A 23205-nucleotide genomic window follows, 5' to 3' on the forward strand; every position below is an offset into this window, starting at 1 on the left:
AGAAGATATAAAGCGAGAAGAAAAAGATGTGATAAAGATTAATAAATTTATTGCAATTTTTTATTGGAATAAAATACCTGTTAATTTTTTTTTTGTTCAAAATTGCATTTTCCTCTATTATGTAGCCAACTGTCATAAAATTCGTTTTAGAACATTAAATCAATATTTTAAATGCTTTGTAAAATATGGTCTATAATAAAACTTACTTTATATCTGAAGTTTCAGATCTTTTAATATTTAATTTCAGTTTCATGAATAAAATAATTTATCTAAAAGGAAATATAATGTAACATTTAAGATATCATAATGAAAAATGTAACAAATGAAAGACAGAGGAACAAATTACTGTCACCAGTGTTAAATTATAAGCCGAGTTATTCACTTCCGCAAGAAAGAGATATTTCAGGGATATTCGTCACAGGGTAGGAGAAGTACAGACGACTATGTCAGTGTTTTAAATGACATTTACGTGTATGTGTTTCGAACACTCAAGAGACCTTTAAACGACGTATTGAAAATTTTTACGGAGTCTTCCAGGTCAATCCACAGATAGAGTTTTAACTTTCAACAAAACATATCTGATGATGCAAAGTTAAAAAACTCAAATGTTTGTATTTATTGTTTTGATCAAATTCTTCAAAAAAGTATAAATTAATAAAAAGCAATTCAGTCTATTTATTTCTCAATGACTTTTTGTGAGTGTCTGTTGTAAACAAAGATAGTACAGTACTAACCAGAGGCAACCTGACACAAAGCAGTAAAAATCTTAATATATCAATGACAGGAATTCATCACAAACTTGAAACTATTTTAGAAAACAACTCCATGGAACCATCTATATAATTATATTGATTTAAAGTACACACATCACATCAAAGAGGATTTGAGTTTATATCTGGTCACTAAAGTTAACCCCGGACATTTTAAAAAAATCCATATATTTTTTTTTATATAATTAAGACCCACAACCTGAATGATACCAACACAACTTAATTCATATAAATACTAATCTGCAACTTATAAAGCTGAAACTCATTTCCTACGCATAATGCCATTTATTTCTTCGATAAAGATGTTAAAATAATTTTCATTAATTAACCGTTTACGCACCTTTGCTGCATTGATTTCCATTTATCTTTTTTTTTATTTAGTTTTCTTTTTAACATTTGTCATTGATACACGACATGCATTTTATTCATTATTTTCAAAATTCCTTGGTAGTTGTTACAAGGACAAACTGAAAGAACGAGTGGTTATATGTTGAAAGAATCTGGTTGTGCCTGAAGTATTGCAGATGTCCTTATATACTGCAAATCGCGACCTCGGTTTAAACAGTGTCATTCAAAAACCGGTCTCTACGTTCAGCATTTGGATTCAAACCAATGACGTAAGGATAATATCAGAATAATCTCCTTAAGAAGCAAATCTAGAGCAAATATTGTAAACACTGGGCCAAGTGGACGACTTCTTACGAAAAAAAAATATGATTGCGGAATCATTCAATTCATAATCAAAGCTTAACTGAGATAAATGAAGGTGTGCATCATAAGAGGCATATAAATAAAATAATATCAAAAATGTTTTTTAATTCCAATATTGCTGCACAAAAATTATTTTTATCAAGTTACAATTCCTGGTATCAGAGATAATGGAATTTCTTTTAACTTCAGAAGTTAAAAGATAGGTTCAAACCTTTCAATGCATATTTTACTAATGCATCAAGTATCCATTGCTACAATATATGCTTATCAATATCCATATCCACATCTTAACATGACAAGAATCATTTTTTTCGCTAAACATTTACACTTGCAAATGATAGTTAACCTGTTGGTTGAAAATAAATAGGATGTTTAAATTGATAATTTATCCCCAATTTTGATTGAGAGACTAAGATTTTATGTTGATCGGTTAAATATTGACTCCAAACATGCTGTTTGTCCGTAATATTTGTAGAGGTCAGTGTGTTTTAGCAACGGAATCTTAAGTGTATATATAAGAAAGACCAGTAGAAATACACAATCGCTATTAACGGATATACCTGGACAGATCATAGTTTTATCTGCAGGTCAACTGTCTTTAAAAACATGACTGATAAAACTGGAGAAATCGACTTAGTTAATCGCGATCCCAACGGACTTAATAGCCATCTTGGGGTAGGTAAATTGACAGCTTCACCCAGAAGCAACATTTTCAGTTTCTCTCGTTTATCTTTCCTTAAAATGTCAATGGAAATTCTTGTGACTGACATAGAAATTAAAATAGAATCACGGGAAACACAAAGTTTTGAATGAATTGGTTTTTCATTGTTTTAGACATCCCATTTCTAACTTTAGTATCAGTTTGTTTTTGCATTGTACAATTACAACATTTTCGATGGCGAGCATTTTCCTTACATTTTGCACTCGTATGTGTTTTAACAAAAAGAGAAAAAAGTGAAACTATAGAACTTGAGTAAAAACAAAAAGGAGACTGGTTCATAGGTGATTTTAAAAATGTTTTGTGTATTGTATTAGCTGCAAAACTGTAGCTCACCGAAAAAAATACATTGACAGACCTGTCTGTCAAAATATTTTTTTCGGAGAGCTACAGTTCTGCAGCTTGTATCGTACATGTTTAAATCAAAATAAAAGTGAATTGTACTTGTCAATAAGACTTTACACAGGCTAATTTTTTTAACCTAAAAGACATTTTCCAGTAAGTTTAAGACACTAACTTAATGCAATTCTTTTCTTATGTATAGTCACTTCTCTTCAATGACGTCATCGGAGAACCAGATGGCACCCACAGTATCGACTGTGTCTTCAAACTTTCTAACACCTGCTTCGAGCTCTGGAAAGGACTCTGCTATAAAATACTGACGCTATGCTGTGGTTGCTGTATAGCCATGGAGTGGGGTTGCGAGTTTGCGTACATCGCGTTTGTCCATATTTGGATGCTTACACCTTGCATCAAAATTGTGGAGATTAACTGCGGAGTTTGTCAGCGAATGTACACGATGTGTATCAACTGCTGTTGTACACCATGTTATGAGTCAATGGGCGGAATATTCCATCATTTCAAGAGAACTTAAAGCCGTAATCAAGAAAGGAGACATTTTGGAAAGATACTACTTGTTAATTTTTACTTACTGGTATTATTTTTTGTACTTCAAAGATAAAATCTTTCATGAAACTTTTGTTGACTCTCAGTTTTGTGTTTTTTTTCTTTTCTTTTTTTTTTTGGTTTTGGTTACCAAATACATTATACTCGAACTTTGGCAGGAAACTACTTGAAACCATTTTTTGTTTGGAGCCTAATATTTTCGCTTATTTCACATGCTTTGAATAAAATATTTAACAAGTTACAATCATTATGGATATGAAGTATAGAATGAATAAATAAGAGGATATAGATGAAGACGGAAGCCGTTGAGGCCTGTTCAAAGAAAGAAATTTTTTTTTGCCTTGAATCGCAATAATGATTGAGTTTAATTGCAAAAGTACTGCGTTTAATTGCTGAAATATTGCGTTTAAATGCATTAATTTTTACGTTTAATCGCAATATTATTGTATTTAAACGCAAAAGATCGCTATTAATCGCAATCTTTTGCGATTAAACGAAATGTGCTTTGCATTTAAACACAATGATTATTGCGATTAAACGCAAAGTTTTATGTTTAAACGCAATAATTATTGCAATTAAACGCAAAGTTTTGCGATTAAAGGCAATAACTATTGCGTAAAAAAAAATTAAAATATATTTCCTTCTTTGAACTGGCCTCAACGGAACTTCCGTAGATGAAGATATCTATTGAATAATATGGAATCGTTTAAGAATTCGGGGTTTACAATTTTGACATAATTACATTCTCAATTGCTTTCTCTTTGAATCTTTGTTGAGAGTTCTGTGCGCTAAGGTGGGATAACTCATTAATAGTGGGCTTCGACCAGTTCACAAATTACATTGTATCTCACGTTTTTAAAAGTTGTTAATGTCTGGGCATGCCCAAATACATGTTTATAATAATATATTATTATATTGACCCGCCCTGGTAAACCAAGTAAAATTTAAAAGGGATTCTCTCTCGTGTCTAAATTGACTTATCTAACAATTATTTTCTAAAATGATAATTCTGTTTGGAAAAACATAAATATAGTAAATGAAATAGAGGTATTTTATTTTCAATTATGCATTCCATGTCAAAATTAAATATATGAAGCGTTTAACGTCAAATTAACATATTGACTATTCTTACAATGAACCTAGGAGCATGCTTGACGATGCACTATAAATACTGTTAAAATCCGATTTATCTATTGTGCACAGGGTTAAATTTGTCAAAAATAACCGGGTCATTCTAAAGCTAATATGATACATTCTTCTAAGATCCACAATTTTAAAGCTGATAAGCGAAACTTCAGCTTTTAATGATGAGAAATGACTAAAAACGCATGTACATTATTGTACAGTTCTCAATCTCAAAAAAAGTATCAACAATACAAATATGTCAACAGAGCATAACATATGGATTGACAAAACTTTCAGAGGTGGGATCTAACTCATCTTAATTCTTAAATGACTAATCACTACTAATCAATTTTGAAACTTTATTCGAAAACCTCGTGACTTTATGTAGAGCTGTATAATCATCATTTTTATATATTTTATTTCTTCAGATTTGAAATTGGTACTCGGAAACCTTTTTTTCTTCTGATTAAATGATAGTATTTTGTTTGTATTGTGATAACACAGAGACAAAGAAAAACTCGACGGTTCACTAATCTGATTTTATGTCAGAAAACAATTGTTCTTCTTCAAACATTATTAAACTAATTTACTTAGTTTTTATTTAATTAGATAATGAAATATTTTGACACCAGTACCATATAGGATCAACTTCAAACTCATTTAAATAAATAGACTAAATTTTTACATCAAGCAGTTGTAGGATGTTTGGCAGATAATATAAGCCAAAGTCCGTCACATGCTTCAATACTAGTTAAAAAAGTGAAATAAATCAATGACCTTGTCAGCAAATGACCTTGTCAGCAAATACAAATTATCATTGAGTCAAATGCTGACTGAAATTTTTCATACTAATTGTTAGTCCATTATTAATACACTGAATTTACAACGGAATTTTCCGTTATTTCCCGGTCATGACAAGGAGCACACACGGCGGGTGTTAACGGTCGGCAAGGGATGCTCACTCCTCCATGGCACCTGATCTCACTTCTGATGTTTCGGAGGTCCGTGTTTGCTCTGCTCCTATTTTGTATTGTTTTATGGACTTTGATATTGAATATTGTTCGTTATCTTCATATCCTTCCATCAATTAAAGAGTCCTAAATTATAAAATGCGAAGAACTTTCTCACTGTTATGTTGCTATTTCTGATTGATTTATTATTTCTTAAGAGGGTTCTATATAGATTCTTACTTTTATAAATAATATTCACCTTTTTGACCTAACTTCTAACAATCAAAACGTAAGAATTCATTGATTTCTCTATTCTAGAAATATTTACACTTGAAAATGATTACACATTTTACGTAAAAATGGACAGGGTCTTTAAAATTGAATAATAACCCAAACATTTTATTGATAGTCTAAAATTGCAAGTTGACCGCTTAAATATTGATTCAAAACCATTGTTTGTCCCCAATATTTAGAATGGACAAGGTACGCTAGCAACGGAAACTGAAGTGTGTATATATAAGACCGACCAGTAGAAATACATTGTCACTAGTTACGGATAAACCTGGACAGTTAACATTTCATTTTCTACAGAACAACTTTCCTCTCTTACAACATGACTGACAAAACTGGAGAAATTGACTTAGTTAACAGAGACCCTAATGGACTTAATAGTCACTTGGGGGTAGGTACATTTACATCTTAATGAAAAAACAATATTTTTAAGCTTTATCATTTAATCTTTACGAAATCGCTACGAAAGTGGTGTAGAAATAAAATGCTTTTGAACTTTTTTATACCTAGCTTTCACATCTAAACTTCCTCTGCTAAATAGGGTATAACAATCAGTGGAAATCAGAATTGTTAATATTGCTTTATTTTAATGGCGTAACTTTAATGCATGTGTGAAATCATAATTTTTAACTTTTTGATATTCTGCGTACATTGTATCAATTAAACAAAGCGCGATGCTCAAATTTGCTCTGAACAGGTGTGGTGACATATCCAGTAAATTTTTAACTTTTATACACCTTCCGTACATTGTATCAATTAAATCTGTAAAAATGACAATTGCGCGAAATTTCCATGAACAGGCCGTGTGGTTAACATATCCATTAAAGGTACAAAAAAAGGAGAAAATGCCTATTTGTTCTAGCTTAATGCATCTCGTTGTTTAACACGTAAATTCATTTTTGCGTCATAAATCTAGAGCATTTTTGTTGGTAATAATTTTGCAAATTGTATTTTAGGGAAAGATGATTTAAAAAAGGATTAGTAATTGATAGGTACATTTCATGATAAATAATCTGATTTTTATTAGATTATTTAGAGGGAGAAAGCACTGGCATTATCTTGTTAAAGAGATATTTAAAGACAATCACAAACAGAACCAAGAACTTATGATTCATTTCTTAATTTTAGACACTCATGTTCAATGACGTCATTGGTGAGCCTGATGGAACTCACAGTATCGACTGTGTCTTCAAACTTTCCAATACGTGTTTTGAGCTCTGGAAAGGACTCTGTTATAAGCTGCTGACCCTGTGTTGCGGTTGCTGTATCGCCATGGAATGGGGTTGCGAGTTTGCGTACATTGCCTTCTATCATATTTGGTATATTACACCCTGTCTTAAGTGGCTTGAGATCAACTGTGGAGTTTGCCAACGTCTGTACGCCATGTGCATCAACTGTTGCATGACTCCATGCTTTGAGTCTTGTGGTGGAATTTTCCATCATTTCAAAAGAGGATAAAACAACGCGGTTTCAGTCGTGAACGACTCTTCCTAAATCCACTTAACTTAATCTATATTACTATTGACTCTGACTGCAGATAGTGCCTTGTGGATCTCTGTTATCCTTGTAATGCATAATTATACAGTTTAATTTGTAATAAAATGTGTTATGCATCATTTTTTGAGATATAATTCTTTTAGTGGCGAAATCTTATATCCAACAGAAAGATTTGATGAGAATAGAATAAAGCTATCTATTTTATATCATACTCTCAAAAAGAAAGAAAGAAACCCGTAAATTAAAATACTAGCTAGTATATCGGATATATTGGCCGATTTAGTAAATTTTGTTTTATGGCTCACTTTGAACAATGCATTGACACCTTTACTAAATAACTGCAGTTTGATAAATTAGGAGAGGACAATTTAAAAAATGTCTTCCTCACTATCTTCTGAGGATGCTTTTTTATCGGTTATGCGGACTTGTGGATTTTTATCCAATAGTTAGATTATTGAATATTCATGAGCGTTTTCTTTTCTAAAGTAACTTTGATTTACTACAATGGAAAAGTGGGACGGATATCTTACGAAGTTGGAAGGTCTTTTGTGCAAACATGTAAAGATAAATAATATTGCTGTTTTCAAACAGAAGTCTTAATAATTGATAGAGTAAATAAATGTTACAGATTGTCTTAACAGTACATGTATTGTTTTTGAATTTCATATCCTTATCAAATATTGACAAACCAGGTAATTTTTTTTTATCTTGTAACGTGTAAATTACAAGCAAAGCTTCCGTTATTGTCGCCAAATTTTATGAACCGCTGATTATTGCTATAGCCACCGTGCAACAACACGGGAGGAATCGGGAGGGGCGGTTTTATCAAACCATCCAAAAGACTTCAATCCAGTGTATACGGACGGTGAAATATAGTGATAAAAATGGATTTGGTGAACAGGGATCCTAATGGACTGAACAGCCATCTCGGGGTATGCTTTTTTTTATTTTTTCGATTACGGAATAAATGACATTAAAGAATTTCAACTGTATCAGAAAGTATGTCTGGTATGAAAATAGAACTGTGATAGATATTTTGCTGTAAGACGTCACTGAAATCGGTCTGTATTTCTTTTCTTAGAATTTGCAGCAGAAATAGTACAATGTATCATGAAAAGCAGTACATGAGATATAAAAAATAATGATTTAAAAAAAAAAAAAAAAAAAAAAACAAAAAAAAACAATGAAGTCGTATGGCATCTCATGATTATGTCTCGGCCCTTCTCATATTTGTTTTTTTTTTCCTACTGTGATATTGAAGATAGTTAAAAAGCATATGAATTATGTAGGTACATTAAAAATATTGAACTACTTAGTTCTTAAACTCTTGCATATTTGAATTTCAATCAATTTTGCAGACGTTGCTCTTCAATGACGTCATCGGAGAACCAGATGGAACTCACAGTATCGACTGTGTCTTCAAACTCTCCAACGCCTGCTTCGAGTTTTGGAAGGGCTGCTGCTATAAACTGATGACACTGTGTTGCGGTTGCTTTATTGCTGCAGAGTGGGGTTGCGAATTTGCGTACATTGCCTTTGTCCATATCTGGTTTTTGACGCCATGCTTTAAGGAGCTAGAGATAAATTGTGGAGTTTGTCAGAGACTGTATTCATTGTGCATTAACTGTTGCTTAACTCCTTGCTTTGAGTCTTGTGGTGGAATTTTCCATCACTTTAAACGCTAAATTAATGATTTTCTGCTTCTGTTCATAATCTGTTGTTTCGAATTCGATCTATTTCGTCTATATGCCCCGACAAATATAGACATTTGTGCAATGTAATACTGCGCTCGGTGATACATATTTATTCTATGTGTAAGATTTCTTGTTTAGAAATGAAATTAAAGATGTCCTATACGTGTTTACGTCTTTTCTTTATGAGTATGAAAAAAATGTATTTTAACATCATTTCCCCTATCTAGCTTTTATCGTGGTTTCGATTTAATTTACGTTGACTTTAACGCGGGAAAAAGTAGTACACGTGGCTGCATGCCTTCTGGTTAATGATTAAGAGTGATAACAGCTGTAAAGAGCAATCGCACCATCTTGGGTCTTTCCGTCAAAGGTCGGGAAAAAACTCAAACTCAAATGCATCTTCTTGTTTATTTAAATATAGGATAGACGGATATTGTATATTTTGAGTAATATATTTATAATCAATAAAAAACTCCATAGTCCACAGATAAGGGGTCTTCCCACATTTTTTTCCATGTTAGTGAAAAAGGGGGGTTGTCAAGACGTTGTATTACATTCGAGGTTGTTTTTCCGATAGTCAGAAAGGACCGAGAAGTTACAATAATGTTTAGAGGGGACAGAATATTGGTGTGGGCTCAGAGTTTTTGTGTTCAAGCTTTAAAGATCAACAATTCAATTATATTATAGCGATTGCTAAAACAAGAGTACAATCAAAAAAAAAAAAGCTGATACGAAACGATATCCTAAAATATAATTGAAGAATACATGGTGGTTTAATCAAAGGGTGATGCATGATAGATTAATCGAGAAGCTTTAAAGTGATGTAAATGTTCTTTCATAGACGAGCCAGTCAATAATTAACGTCAAACCAAAGCAATTCTTTTATTTAAAATTATATATTTGTAAAAGATAGTGTTGAAAATCTATAGCAAATTTATGGATTTCATTCTCCATATATATTTCCTGACCTTTTCTAAAAGAAACTCAGTAATTTCTTTTCAGATAGTGGAGAATGAGGACAGTTTCAATCGTCCGGAATTTTCCAGCGTTTAATCTTTTGAATATGAAAGGTTATATCCATTTAAAATTCGGGTAAGATGTTTAATATGTTCACACATAAATGGCATTGTGCGACCTCTTTCCACCAAACATAAGTATGTAGATGTAGAAAGATCGATTAATGCCAAGGTTTGACCATTAGCTGTTGGGTCAATATTGACCAATCTTTTGTGAATGTCTTGAATAGTGTGTGGATACTCAAAATATTTATGTCCATTTACATATCTACGGAAATGTCATGCCAGGATGGTCTAAAAATTTAGCCTTCAGTAAGCAAGGAATTTGTGCAATATTATTCATAAACTTTAACGACAATAAGGAAAGAGTTTTTAAATTCTAGATATCAATTTTCCACCCCACCCCCTCCCCCCATATGCATGGGAGTGGTACATACATGTACATGTACAAGACCAGGTTCTTTTTATATCAGATATTTTTTTTTCAAAAATATTAATTTAAATGAAAAGAAAACATTCAAATGTTTCATGGGTTGATTTTAATTAAGAAAAAAAAATCAGATATCAAGTAAACGCAGAAAGAAATTAAGACAATATTTTGTGATCACTTAAAAATTACTATGAATGTTAAATCCACTGTGGGCAAATTATAATACAGTGTATAACTTTTTGATATAAGATTGGCATATTCTACCGTAGATTACTGTAGGAAGATACCCCGGTATTTGTTTTGGCGCTTTTTTACCTAAAAAAACTAATCAACAGGAGAGAAAATCGATTGTATTCATTCATTTTCTTTTTATCTTGTACAGTATAAGTACTTGTACATGCCTTGAACTTTTCGCAGTACCCTATATTTGCCTTATCCCCACTTTTAGCCTTTGATGGCTCCAGTTTGTAGATTTATTGATTTTCTTTATGGAGCAAAACATCGGGGGTTAATTGAAGAAGTAGGTTGTTTTGTTGAGCCATAATGTAAGCAATAGAGAATTACCTGTTTGCGGTCTCCCCTGTGATTGACCAGTAATGCTGGGGGAGACCGTAACCTAGGGCCCCATCACAACAAACAACGGTAGACGGTTACCGGAGTCCACTACTGCACTGTTTACCGTTACTTCGGATGTACACAGAGATTTTAAAGGTGATTTTAATACAGACACGGGCCTCATATTGGGGTGTTTTAAAATTAAAAATCGAAATTGTGTAATAAACTGTAAGGGTGGATAAATTGTTTCTCTTTGTAGAAGTAACCACGCAGTCCATACTAATTGTACGAAAATGTTATTTTTATATTAAATATTTCCAACCCCATCACCTCATCCACCCCCCCCCCCCCCCCAAAAAAAAATCAACAAAAGAAACTATTTCTCTGTTGATAACAAAGTAGTTTGCAGTTATCCGATGTATAAACATAAAATTTAATAGAATGATTTCAAATGTTCTCATACATGAAGCTAAGGGTTTTATTGATGTTTGTAAATTGTACGTGTCTAAAATGTGGTTCATTCGCCAAAGTGTTTATTATATTTAATTAACCTTGTCGTTTTGAAACTTAAAAAAAACAACAACAAACAAAAACGTATAGATCCCAGTTTTCGTTGAATATATTTACAAGATATTAAAGATTTTTAATAGATATATAGGATTAGAAACCCCTGAATAAAATTTGAAAAATATACATACATTGACTTTCTACTTTTTGAATTGACTACCGATATTTCTCCACAAAACCTTACCAGTTCTGTACTTTTGGATTTCTATTCTTAACTCTATCCTTCGGCCAATGAACAGTTTTGACAACTCATTGAAATCAGTGTTTATTAAAATATCTTCAAGAGAAGTACCATTCATCAACTGCATTTTTTAACAGAAAAAAAAACAATTTTAAGTTCCTCACCCCAAATTATTCATGAAGTAAGGAATAAGAATTGTTTGACGGCCTAATAAATTACACGAAGTGCATTGATAATAAGGATTAACTAAATTTCGGTTCAAGAGAAAATATGTGGAAAACATTGGATGCTTTTGATCCATGCCTAACTAAGCTATATTTATGTATACATGTACACCGTGTGTACGAGTCATGTATGTTTGTTGGATAAAATGTGTTACATGTATCAAATTTGCCATTTCAAAATGTTTTAATGTTTTGTTTTTTTTTTTCAACTGACAAAAAAGAATAAATTACAGTCATTTATGATACATGTAATAATGTATACATGAGATATTTAGGGTTCAAACGATTTAAAAAAAAAATTCAAACGATTTAAAAAAAAATAATCATAATTTCATTGTGTACACTGTACTTGTAGGAGCGATAACTCTAGAGTATTGATATCCTTTCAAAAACATTGAAGTTATGTCCCTTTTATTGAAAACCTCAGTTTATACATTTTCTGAAATGATTTCATCTTAATATCATTTTTTTTTTATTTTAAAATTAACATATCAGCAATAACCCCGTATAATTGTCACGTTGTTTGCTACACTTTTGCTGACATTTAATTTTTATCTTGCAAGTGAAATGAATTAAACTATCAACAGATTTTTGTTTAGCTTAGAATTTTTATAAACATTTTATTTACTTCTCTTAGGCTACTGTATATGTTTTCACCTGCAATGCCCTCAATTAACTTCGTGATTATTTTTTTATCCATTTTTATTTTAGTTTTACTTGATTTCAACATTTGAAGCTTAAGAGAAAGGGGGTTTTCTGTATCTGAATTTAGAAATCGATGTATTTCTGCAACCGTGAACGTGTGCTGTGGATCCGCAGTACTTATCACAGATAAAGGCTACACATGTAATTTTGTTTCTTTTTAAGCTCAACAAGTATGTAGTTATAACTTTAAAATTATGTTCTTTATATAAATCTATGCTTTAAAAAGTTTCACATTTTCATTTTTTACTGGACTGTCTTTAAAAAATCGATAAATTCATGATTGGCCGCGGAGTGGGATTTTTACGTCACACATTGGGTTGGATCAGCTAACTCTCATTTGCATTCGTTGATACTCAGTATTCGACAGTGGCGGAGTTGAACGTGTCCAACCTCAGTATGCATCGTTTAGAGAGAGAGAGAGAGAGAGAGAGAGAGAGAGAGAGAGAGAGAGAGAGAGAGAGAGAGAGAGATGGTCAAAACGGAGGCTAGCACGTCATGTATGTTGAAAAATTAAAAGTATAGCAAAACGTTTATTGACTGTGTTCTCGAGCAAAACGCGTTTTGTCGACCCCTCGAACCAAACTGTTAGTCTGAGTCTTATATTCTTTGTGAATAAAAAATTATAAATTTTGTAATTATATTAAGCTTAAAAAGTTATATGAAAATCCACATTTAGAGACAAGCATTGACACCAGATTGTTGTTAACCCCAATTTTTTGCATACTTTAAAAATGCAATATGCACTGATCATGATCGCTTATGGTCATATAGTTACTGAATGTTGCAATTGTTTTAAAGAATTTAAATCACCGGCAATTGAATTGAGCAGCATAGTTTTTGACATATAATTTCAGCTCCCTTGAACTCAATAATGGACAAACGGCATTTTTTTTCACTATATATACTTTTAATATTGCCAATTTAATTTTCTTAATTACAAAATTATTATTATTCATCAGAATAATAAAGTTCTGAAATAATAAAAAAAATTGCAATTTACATTACATTTATATTACGTCGATCATTTCTCTATGATTAACGATTAACTTGTACATGCATACCTGTATTACCAATCCCTTTGTATGAATTTTATAATATGTTTAAAACAAACAAACAAAACATGTGTTCCGTATGTGCACTTGAACTTAATTATCTGGATCACTTCTATCCCAAATATCTTTTTTGTGCGCAATAAATAAATACTTTTTTCAATGGGTCGCACTGTACGTAGCTCTCTGTCGTCCAACCTATTTTTTTTTTCAGACCAGAGATACAGATCAGCAGTTACTGCGAGAACAACATTTGTGTCCTCCCAGCTTAAAAAATCACACTTCAATGCTGGCAAAATCAACAAACAATGGGAGAAAGCTATATAATAAAGGATTCATTGAACTTATATTGGTGACTATTGACATTCGTTGGCTGTACACATGCACTCGCAAACTCGTGCATCTGCACAGCCAACTTGTGCCAATAGTCATCGATGTAAATTCAATAACATTATAATAGTAGCATTCGGGAGGTTTAACGCATTATATTTTTTTTCTATATGTTACAAGTAGTCCGAAATATCTGACGTTTTCCAGACCTTTTTTTCCAGACTTATACGATTTTGATACGGCATGCCAGGAAAACAAATTCGTTAAAAAAAGCCTAGAAAACGTCAGATATTTCGGACTGTATTACAAGTTACCTAACTTTTTACATGTTTTTCATTGCTTAAAAATGCAAAGAAGCCTAATTTAAATGGGCTGATTGCCCATTAAAATTTTTTTATAAGATTGAAAAGTACATATCTGTTAAAAATCTAACTGCAGAAAATTTTGAGTCTGCATGGTCACATTGGAAAATTATGCTGGAAATGTAATCCTCTGAAAAAGAAAGACATATTTAGAAAAAATGTGGCATACACTTTTTCTTTTTTTTTTCTTTTTTATCCATATAAAGCACAGGCACTTGTTTCGTGTACGGGATACTCCCTACTTATATGGCTTTTAACAAATGAAAATGAGACAATCTTAAGATTACTAAGTCAATTCATATCAAAATATTGTATATGATTTTTGAACATTACTACGTATATACATTGTTACTTTTTGTAATTTATAATTGTGCTCTTTTTGCCTATCTACAAGATACAAGATACAAGATATTACATTAGACATGAGGAGGAATGCAACCTTTTATTCATTTTAGATATTTTACTAGAATTCATGCATTTCCTGAAGCACCGTCCCTTGATGTCTTTTGTAGACTGGCAACCATTAATAGACCTTTATCTTTTAATATATTTACAATATTTGCACACCACCATGTTAATATTGGTTTTTTCTTTTTATTATGTTCATAATGATAAGTTAATATGGCTTTTTACAAATGAAAATGAGTAAATCTTAAGATTATTAAGTCAATTCATATCAAAATATTGTATATGATTTTTGAATATTACTATATTGTACAATATTTGTAGACCACCATGGGTAAATTGGTTTAATGTTTTATATATTATGTACATTGTCTTTATTTTATGTAATAATATACTTGTATCTGTGTTATGCCCCCAGTGGGACCATGATTGGAAATAAATTCTATTCTATTCTATATTAAATATAAGTAGAGTGTATCCCGTATACGAAACAAGTGCCTGTGATATAAAGTGTGTAAAAAATTGCAAAAATTTATATATTGTTGATGTAGGTATGAGTGAAGTGCGAAAGTGGGTGGGTGTGAATTTTTTTCTGTGCAAATTTTATAAATGTATGCAACTGTATTCAAAGCATGGAAATAAAGCATTAAAAAAAAAAAAAAAAAAAAAAACTTTTTACATGTAATTATTTACTCCTCAGAAAACATCAACAGTCCGTTGTGGTCGTTAAGAAACTTAAGTCAATAATTTGAATTTGACATTGAAGACTCCGAATCTGGATTTTAATCTGAACCTGGTTTTGTTACAAAAAGGACACGCTATAGATATTTTATAAACCCACCATTTACGTACAATAACCTAATAATACAATTGTTTTAAAGTCCTGTCTCTAATGATAAGTCTTTTATGTTTCATCATTGTTTGTTGAGATATCTTGATTTAACATAAGGGTTAATTCAATAAAAGAAGAATATGCATATTACACGTCCTCAGGATCTCGGTAGACGCCTAAGTGAACGCCTGTGTCTGTGTCTTCTGCTGAATCTCAAAAATGGATTTATCCACTTTAGACATGGAAAACCGAGATCCCAACTCCATCAATGACCATTTAAAGGTAAATAAATGAATTTAAAAAAATATAATATTAACGTACCCAATTGCAAGAAATTACTACCTGGTATTTTTTTTTTTTTTACATATCGTTCACTGTCGAAAAAAAATTAGCAAAAAAAAATTTTTTTAATTGTTGAATCCCATAATTCGTGAAAAATTATTTTTTTTAAATATGTAAGTGCAAGTTTCATAAGCATTGTCTCTGTTGTACACATTTCAGTACTTTAATACGATAAAAATATATGTCTTATGTCCAAAAGAAGGCAAAAAATGTTTCTTCTAAATGAAAATCAAAAGTAAAAAGTGAAAAATAAAATCAATGGATTTTATCTTTATAATTCTAGACAGGATTTGAGGACGTGATTGCTGAGACTGACGGTACCCACAGCAGTAACTGTGTGTGGAAGGCGTCCTACTTCTGCTTCCATGGCTGCAAGTCCTGCTGCTACAACCTCTTCGCCATCCTCATAGGAATCTTCCTCGCCATTGGATGGGGAATACAGTTTGCCTTCATCGCTTTCGCCCACGTATGGTGTGTAACCCCTATCCTGCGTGTCTGCATGATTCACTGCAATCTTTGCCAGAAGACCTTCGGAACCTGCGTCAACTGCTGCTGTGCTCCATTCTGTGAAGTTTTCAGCCTATTATTCTCTAATATAAGAATAGAGAAAAAATAACAACAGCGTTAACATATGACTGAGTTAAATGTTTGAGACATGAATTCAAAAATGGTCTTCCACATATCAGCAAACTATGAAACCCGTATTTTGGGATGAGTTTTTTTTTTAAAATCTGGATTTAAAGCTGTGTGCCTGGGATTTCTGAATTATCTTCCGTATATTCTGTGTTTTGATACAAATAAATGAATGTAAATTGATATAAAATATATTTATTTAAACTATAAATTGGATTGAACAACAAGTATAATTGCCTATGATCGTTCTCTCCATAGGATGAATGTTAATTGATGTATACAAGTTCCTTCAAATTTAAAACATTCATCTTTTCGATGTAATATTTTAAGGTTGTATTCCAAAATAAAAAGATAACTGAATTTTATTTTTTTTTTTTCGAGTAATTAATCTTATCATGTCAGTTTATCCACTTTCTCTTTTATACTGTGAATCCGGTTATTTATTTATCTTCTTTCTTTTATTTTGATGGCATATTTCTGCCCATGACTTGCAAGGTAAATAATTTTAAAGTGCGAGGAGAGTATTTTCGATTTATTGGGAGCGGAATGGACCGAAAACACTTGGCTAGCGAAGATGACAGGGATCTCACTTAAGCTATAGGGAGCTGGTATACAATTTGATTGCAAACACTCAAAGGTTTCAAGTTTCTCGAGATATCAAGATTGCGGAAACGAAAATGTTGCAGGCAGATAGAAAGACAGCTAGACCGACAGACAGACAGACAGACCGAAATTAATATTCCCCATTTTCAGTGACAGTGGGGTATAAAAAATCAATCTCTTTTAACGTATCCTATTGAATGTTAAACACATTAATCCAAGAAGTCAACAACTGAGAAGGATAAAGTTACCAGATTGTCCGTGATGCTACATATGCTAAAATTAAAATAATAAAATTTACCATTGTTGCATTGAAAAGAAAATTAACAAACTACATTTACATGTACAAAATTTAATCAAATCTGCGGTGGATTGGATATTTTAGATACTCTCAGAGTTCTTTTTTTAAATCAAATTAGAGCTAAAAAAAAAAGAATAAATTAGATATTTTGATTTGATTGTTATCAGTTCCGATATGATACATGTAGTGGAAACCTTTCTTTCTTTTATGAGATACATTTATATAAAAAGTGCTTGATGAATACGCATTGCTCAAATTGGGGTAATTAGAGATTACTGCCTATCTCCCGGCATGATAAGTTTGTTGTTGAAGATAAAATAAAGAAGAAAGTCAGCGTTTGACCTTCGCTGACCCCTGCACGCTTTGATGTATCGCTCTGCCGACAGGTGGCGGTTTGGAACGTGCAGGTTGGCGTAATGAGGAGCGACATGATCCGCCTATCATTGCAAGCATCAGATAAAATACACGGGCAGTATTGTATTCTACTACGGACAGGAGGTGATGTTTATTTCATTTCATGAGAACACGAGCAGTTTTGAAGGAAAACCACAAAAAACTAACCGTGTTTTTTTCCGCTGAGAAAGCAAATCGGCTTTGAGCTCCGTTTTTTTTCTTTCATTGAATTTGGGAGGAAATTAAGTGGGTTTTACATAAAGTTTACAAACATTCAATATGACGGATCGCCGATCTCAGTATGAAGGTGTTGATGATTCTGAGGTGATAAATTTTACTATACCTATAGAAGAATCAGGGGAGAAAATGCCTCTCACTCCACCAAAATCCCCGGCCACCCGACGGGCACCCCCACCGCCGATTATGCCTGAGAAAAGTTCAGTGTCGGAACCTTCAAAAGCTACAGTAAGACCTGGATCCGCACCCATAAAACCAGTGATGCAGGCCGCCCCTCAAAGTGCCAAAATAGATGCAGAGGACCGAGATCCTACACGCATGAATGACATCGTAAAGGTAGGTAACCCGTGTTTGACATGACCAGCCGATTTTGAAGATTTCATGATTGATTTACACAACGCGAAAAAACATAATCATAAAGCTATAATATGTCTTTACATTTTATTGTTCCTAAATAACATTCACTGTCTCAGCACTTTGACCTTGTTACTCAGTTTCATGCTTATTGTACACACTTTGCAAGGAAAACATTTATCACATATCTATATGTCAAATACTTGGCAGCCTTGCTAGAAAAAGTGCAAAACGCGTGCAAATGGATAAAACTGAGGAAATAATTAAATTACAGCAATTTCCGAGTTGGGAAATCCCTTTTTAAAAAATGTTCTAACTCACAGTGGCACCTCTGGCGATTTGGAATGAATCTTGCTTAGTTTTCTTTTGATATTTGGGGATGAAATACGTTGTAGAAGTCGCACACATGCTCCATGTTTACAAGTGCAATGTCATTATTAATTACCTCTTCCTTCACGTTATAAGACTCTCTGCTTTGAGAATAGGCATTGCTGCTGAGATAGGCTTATATAATAAGAATGTTATGAGGAGGTGGTATATTAGTTGCAGATTCCTATTTGTATTATTGTATCATTTCAAAATATTAGCTTTCGCTCTGCGGTTGGTAGGAATTTCGCTGATAACATTTTGAAAATATAGTAAATGCAAAATAATAAATATTTTATTTTGAAAATATGCATTTTGAAAAACATGTCTTTTCTGAAAAAGATCTTTTTCCATAACGTACTGCCGGCTACTTTTTGTACCCTAAATCTACATGTGTCTTTTAGATATTCTACCAGAATAAAGGTTTATTTGCTATCACTTCATTTAGTTAGCATAATAGCGAACTGAAAACGATGTTCTATGAATAACAAGTAGAGCTTTTTAAAAAAGCTTACCGTCTTTAGCAACAACCTTAAACAGTAAACTAATCTACATCTTTCAAGTCGTATATTAATTCTTTTGAATTTCTTGATTTCGTATTTCTACATTCTTTCTGGTATTAGCCCTACGGAGGTTGTCGCTCGGTCATCTCCGTAAACTGACTGAGACCTTCGGCAAACCCCGGCCGATTCCGTTAAATGTTATCTTCAAACAAATAAGGGGAAAAGAATAAATGCAAATTGTAAAGCCAGCAAGCAATAAAAATCAAATCTTATTTGCAACTTGATGAAAATAAAGAGACCTGTTTAGTTATTGCTATTAAAATTATTGTTATTTAGAATTAATTACTGCTGATTTTGTTGTTCGTTTTGTCATTTTTTTAAGATTGGAAATATTGAAAAATTGTTAAGTCGTACGGAAATTAGACCATCAGAAAGTTATCTCCCTTTCCTTGAACAGCATTTCAACCAATGAAATAATTGAAAATTTTCTCATCACGCAATTTCTACCAATCACAGAAGAGAGGAAGTGCATAGTCCGAAGACTGTAAAAAAACTTCAACTATATAATACTTAACAAGAAACATATATTGACGCAAGCGTCAAAAATCGGCCGCAAACCAATTAATTGTTCCTTTTATGAAGCAACTAAAGACTGAAATGGTGATCTGTTTTTAAAATATCTTATATTTATTTGTTAATATATATCCTCGTGACATTAAACGCTTGTGCAAGACATTGCATGATTTTCTTAATTATAAATGCATGTTCAGTATTACATGTATAAGCAAAGTACCCCTGGTCCATCGCGTCAACAAACCGTGGGCCTGTATAATTAAGAGACATTTACATAAAAAGTTTAAAACTAAAGTTTAATGTAATATACAACTAGATATGCAGTGTAGTTTTCATTTAATAAAAACGCAACAAATATGTGGGACCCCTTGCTCCCTCTTAGAGGAAAAAAACTAAACTCCCTCTAGATCCGCCACTACATTTCTTCTCTTTCAGTTTCTTTGAGTTGTAGCGGGAAAATCCTTGGCACATTGTAAAACGTGCATTTTCCTCGTCTGCTAGGGCCAAATCTTGTAATATTCTGTAGCCTGCTAGGTCTTTTGATGACTTAACATTTAATCATATTTTTGAAAATGTTTATATATGTACATGTGTACACTTTATTTTAAAATAAATACGTACAACAAATCCTGTTTGAATAGAGAAAGTATAATTGTGCAATATACAAATAGCGGTCTTTGCTTTAGACTATGCCCAACACACATGTCCTAATTTTCTCCGCACCTCAAACATGTCAAAGTTACTCAATCAGGATTGGATGAAATATTTACCTCATTCTTTATAAAAAAAATTTAATTTTATATTTATTGTGCGTTCTTGATAAACATTAAGACGCTATTTTTAATATACTATTATATTAATGTTAAATATTTTTTATTTAAATTGTTTTAACTCCGCAGAAACGCACAGCGACTTCGAACTTTCATATCATATAACCGACCGCCTCCTGGCGGCCGGTAATAATCATCACTACTAAAACAGTAACGATTTTTTCATAAAGCCGCGCCTACTGCAATGTGAAAAGGGGGGGGGGGCATTGTTTTTTTCTCAAACCGTGTCTAATCTATATATACAGTTCGAATCTTGGATTCTGTTTATTGAATTTTATTTTGTGTCGTGGCCTACGTTTATCTCCTTCATCCCCATCAATTTAAATTAAATTTATTAAATTGACAGGATATATATGGATTATTCGTCACCTTCTGATACCTTCTTTTTCATTTGCAGGTAGAATTTGAAGATATTTTCGCTGAACCAGTTGGTTCATACAGTTTTGACGCCATCTGGAGACTAAGCTTCCGGGTTTTTACGACAACCAAATTCTGGTGTTACCGAATATTGTCGGTTGTCTGCGCCCTTCCTCTGTCAGTCTGTTGGGGGATATCCTTCGCTTGTCTGACCTTTGAACACGTCTGGTGCTCCGTACCAAGCATGAAAATGTTCAAAATAATGATCCAGCCATTCGTGTTCATGTGGGGCACACTCCTCCGCCTTCTGTTCGAACCATTCTGCTCGTCACTGAGTTTGATATTTAGTAACATTCGCGTGGCTCTGAAAAAAGAGACTTGAGAAAAGACAAGACAAAGAAAACTTTTTACAAATTATTGTTGCATAAGGTTGCACTTATTTTTATTCAGGGATCTGATTTATTTTTGTAAAATATAATGTTTTCAGATTTGCTTGTAAATAGTGAAAGCGTTGCCATTTTCTTTGGTTTATTTCATAGTTATCTTTCTTTAAGTGACATTAAATATCATGAAGTCCTTTTGAGTGAAGTACCAATTTACCGCCCACTACAAGCTTTTGTGATAGCGTAAACATGATCTGATCATATTTTATGCAATATTTCAGACAAAAACAGGTTCAAAAACAAGTTGATATAACTTACGAGGTTCGTATCTTCACTGACTCCAACCTTTGATGTTAGGAAAAAAACTTTGATATACATGTACATAGTTGTTCTTTTGATACAATCAATAACACTTGAATCTCTTTCTCTCTCTCTCTCTCTCTTATTGTGTAAAATTGTGTGTTGATCTGTTTCCAGCCCTGGTTAGCTACAGAAGCAGGACCTGGTGTTATCAAATGTAGCAGTCCTCGAATGAAACAGGCACGTAGCAACGGGGAGGGGGGGGGCGCTGCTCCCCCCCACTTTTTTTCCAACATTACTTATACTGTAGGAAATGTTCAATGAAGGGCTGGTTGGGCCCCCCAACTTTGTTGGATATAAGGAAAATGTAGTATTGTAGGTTAAAGAAATTGGTACTTAAAGAAGTTGGTATTGAAAAAAGTTGGCCTCTACACACACACACCCCTCCCCCAACGAAAACGAAATAGGATTTTCGACCTTGGGAAAAGTTTCCCTTTCCTTTTTTTTTGGCTTGTCAACTTATTCAGGATTCAGGTAAGTAAAATTTCTCTGGCTGCCCCCCCCCCCCCTTTCAAAAACGATACTACGTGGCTGTGAAAGCAATGAAAAAAACCCACTATGTTTAATGTCATAGATGGGTAGGTAGTGGCCAGGGATCTAAAAGCCTGAATTTTCAGTTCTGCTAATTCATGTCAAAATTAAGTTGTCAAAAATGGGCACATCGACACTTTTTTAAAGCATTTAAATGCCAACAAATGCAACATGAGGTATGTATACGTAGTATACATCGAACCATGTCTACGTGCTGTTCTAAGTTTTGACGACCTTCTTTTTATGAAAAAATGTCACCCGATTAACGTACATGTACCTGTAGGTACAGGTAAACTAGTGTTCGATATGACGACATCCAAAGAAACCCTAACTGATGAAAAAGGCGAGCCTATCCCAATATTGTAGGTTTTTGTTACCATTAAAGAAAAAAAAATAATTTTGGCAGAAAAGTAAATGAGTCGTATTAATTAACTTCGTAAGTCTTCGTTTAACATTTTAAGAGACTAATGTTAATAGATTTCTAGAGACAAATTGCAATATTCTTTTGCCACATACCGGTATTTAGAATGTTTTTATTTCAGAATTTTAGAAATATGCAAAAATAATAATAATGTAATTGGTCATTTTTAATTTTGATCTGACATTTTTAGGATATAAATTTATAATGATTACCTTAAAACATATTTTTTTTTATAAATATGATATTTAGTTGTTATCTCTATGAATCCTACATGTATGTGCATAATTAATTTAAAAGTTATGTGAATTCAAAATATATAGACTAATTTACATATTCATCAAATATGAGATTGAAAATACACCAAAGTTCAATATTTACGAAGTTTTATTTTACTTAATTTAAGAAAAAAATAATTGGAAAATAGCACTACGAAAATAAACAGATACAATTTAGACCAGTTTAATATCAAGTTTATCATTAAGTGTTGAATTGAGCGGTTGACATGGATATTTCGATTTTGGAATTGTTTGTTTGTTTTTTTTGATTCCGTGATATACCTATGATGAACTCAAAAAAATCATTTCTTATATCGTACTTAAGTACTTCGAAATTTAAATGAATATCAATTTTATATTATATAAAAAGTATAGTTTTAATTTCAGCCGAGCAGAAGTAAGTAAATCTCTATATGTGTATGTTTGTT

The 23205-nt window shown here is 32.4% G+C and overlaps 3 protein-coding genes across 3 annotated transcripts; all 3 read left to right on the forward strand.

Annotated features, from left to right (window-relative positions):
* Positions 1-5743: 5743 nt before the first annotated feature.
* LOC134254760 (caveolin-1-like) lies at positions 5744-7010 on the forward strand. The gene is made up of 2 exons (XM_062737285.1): positions 5744-5862; positions 6600-7010. Exons 1-2 carry the CDS (start codon positions 5794-5796, stop codon positions 6927-6929), a joined length of 399 nt encoding a protein of 132 aa, XP_062593269.1. The 5' UTR covers positions 5744-5793; the 3' UTR covers positions 6930-7010.
* An 8455-nt stretch (positions 7011-15465) lies between these two features.
* On the forward strand, positions 15466-16658 carry LOC134254756 (caveolin-1-like). Its single transcript, XM_062737281.1, has 2 exons — positions 15466-15600; positions 15944-16658. Exons 1-2 carry the CDS (start codon positions 15538-15540, stop codon positions 16274-16276), a joined length of 396 nt encoding a protein of 131 aa, XP_062593265.1. The 5' UTR covers positions 15466-15537; the 3' UTR covers positions 16277-16658.
* A 783-nt stretch (positions 16659-17441) lies between these two features.
* Positions 17442-21320, forward strand: LOC134254755 (caveolin-3-like). Its single transcript, XM_062737280.1, has 2 exons — positions 17442-18160; positions 20848-21320. Exons 1-2 carry the CDS (start codon positions 17867-17869, stop codon positions 21187-21189), a joined length of 636 nt encoding a protein of 211 aa, XP_062593264.1. The 5' UTR covers positions 17442-17866; the 3' UTR covers positions 21190-21320.
* Positions 21321-23205: the final 1885 nt, after the last annotated feature.

This window comes from Saccostrea cucullata, unplaced genomic scaffold, assembly GCF_032062105.1.
Source record: "Saccostrea cucullata isolate Sc308-1 unplaced genomic scaffold, CSIRO_AGI_Scuc_v1 ctg1288, whole genome shotgun sequence".
Classification (NCBI taxonomy): Eukaryota; Metazoa; Mollusca; class Bivalvia; order Ostreida; family Ostreidae; genus Saccostrea; species Saccostrea cuccullata.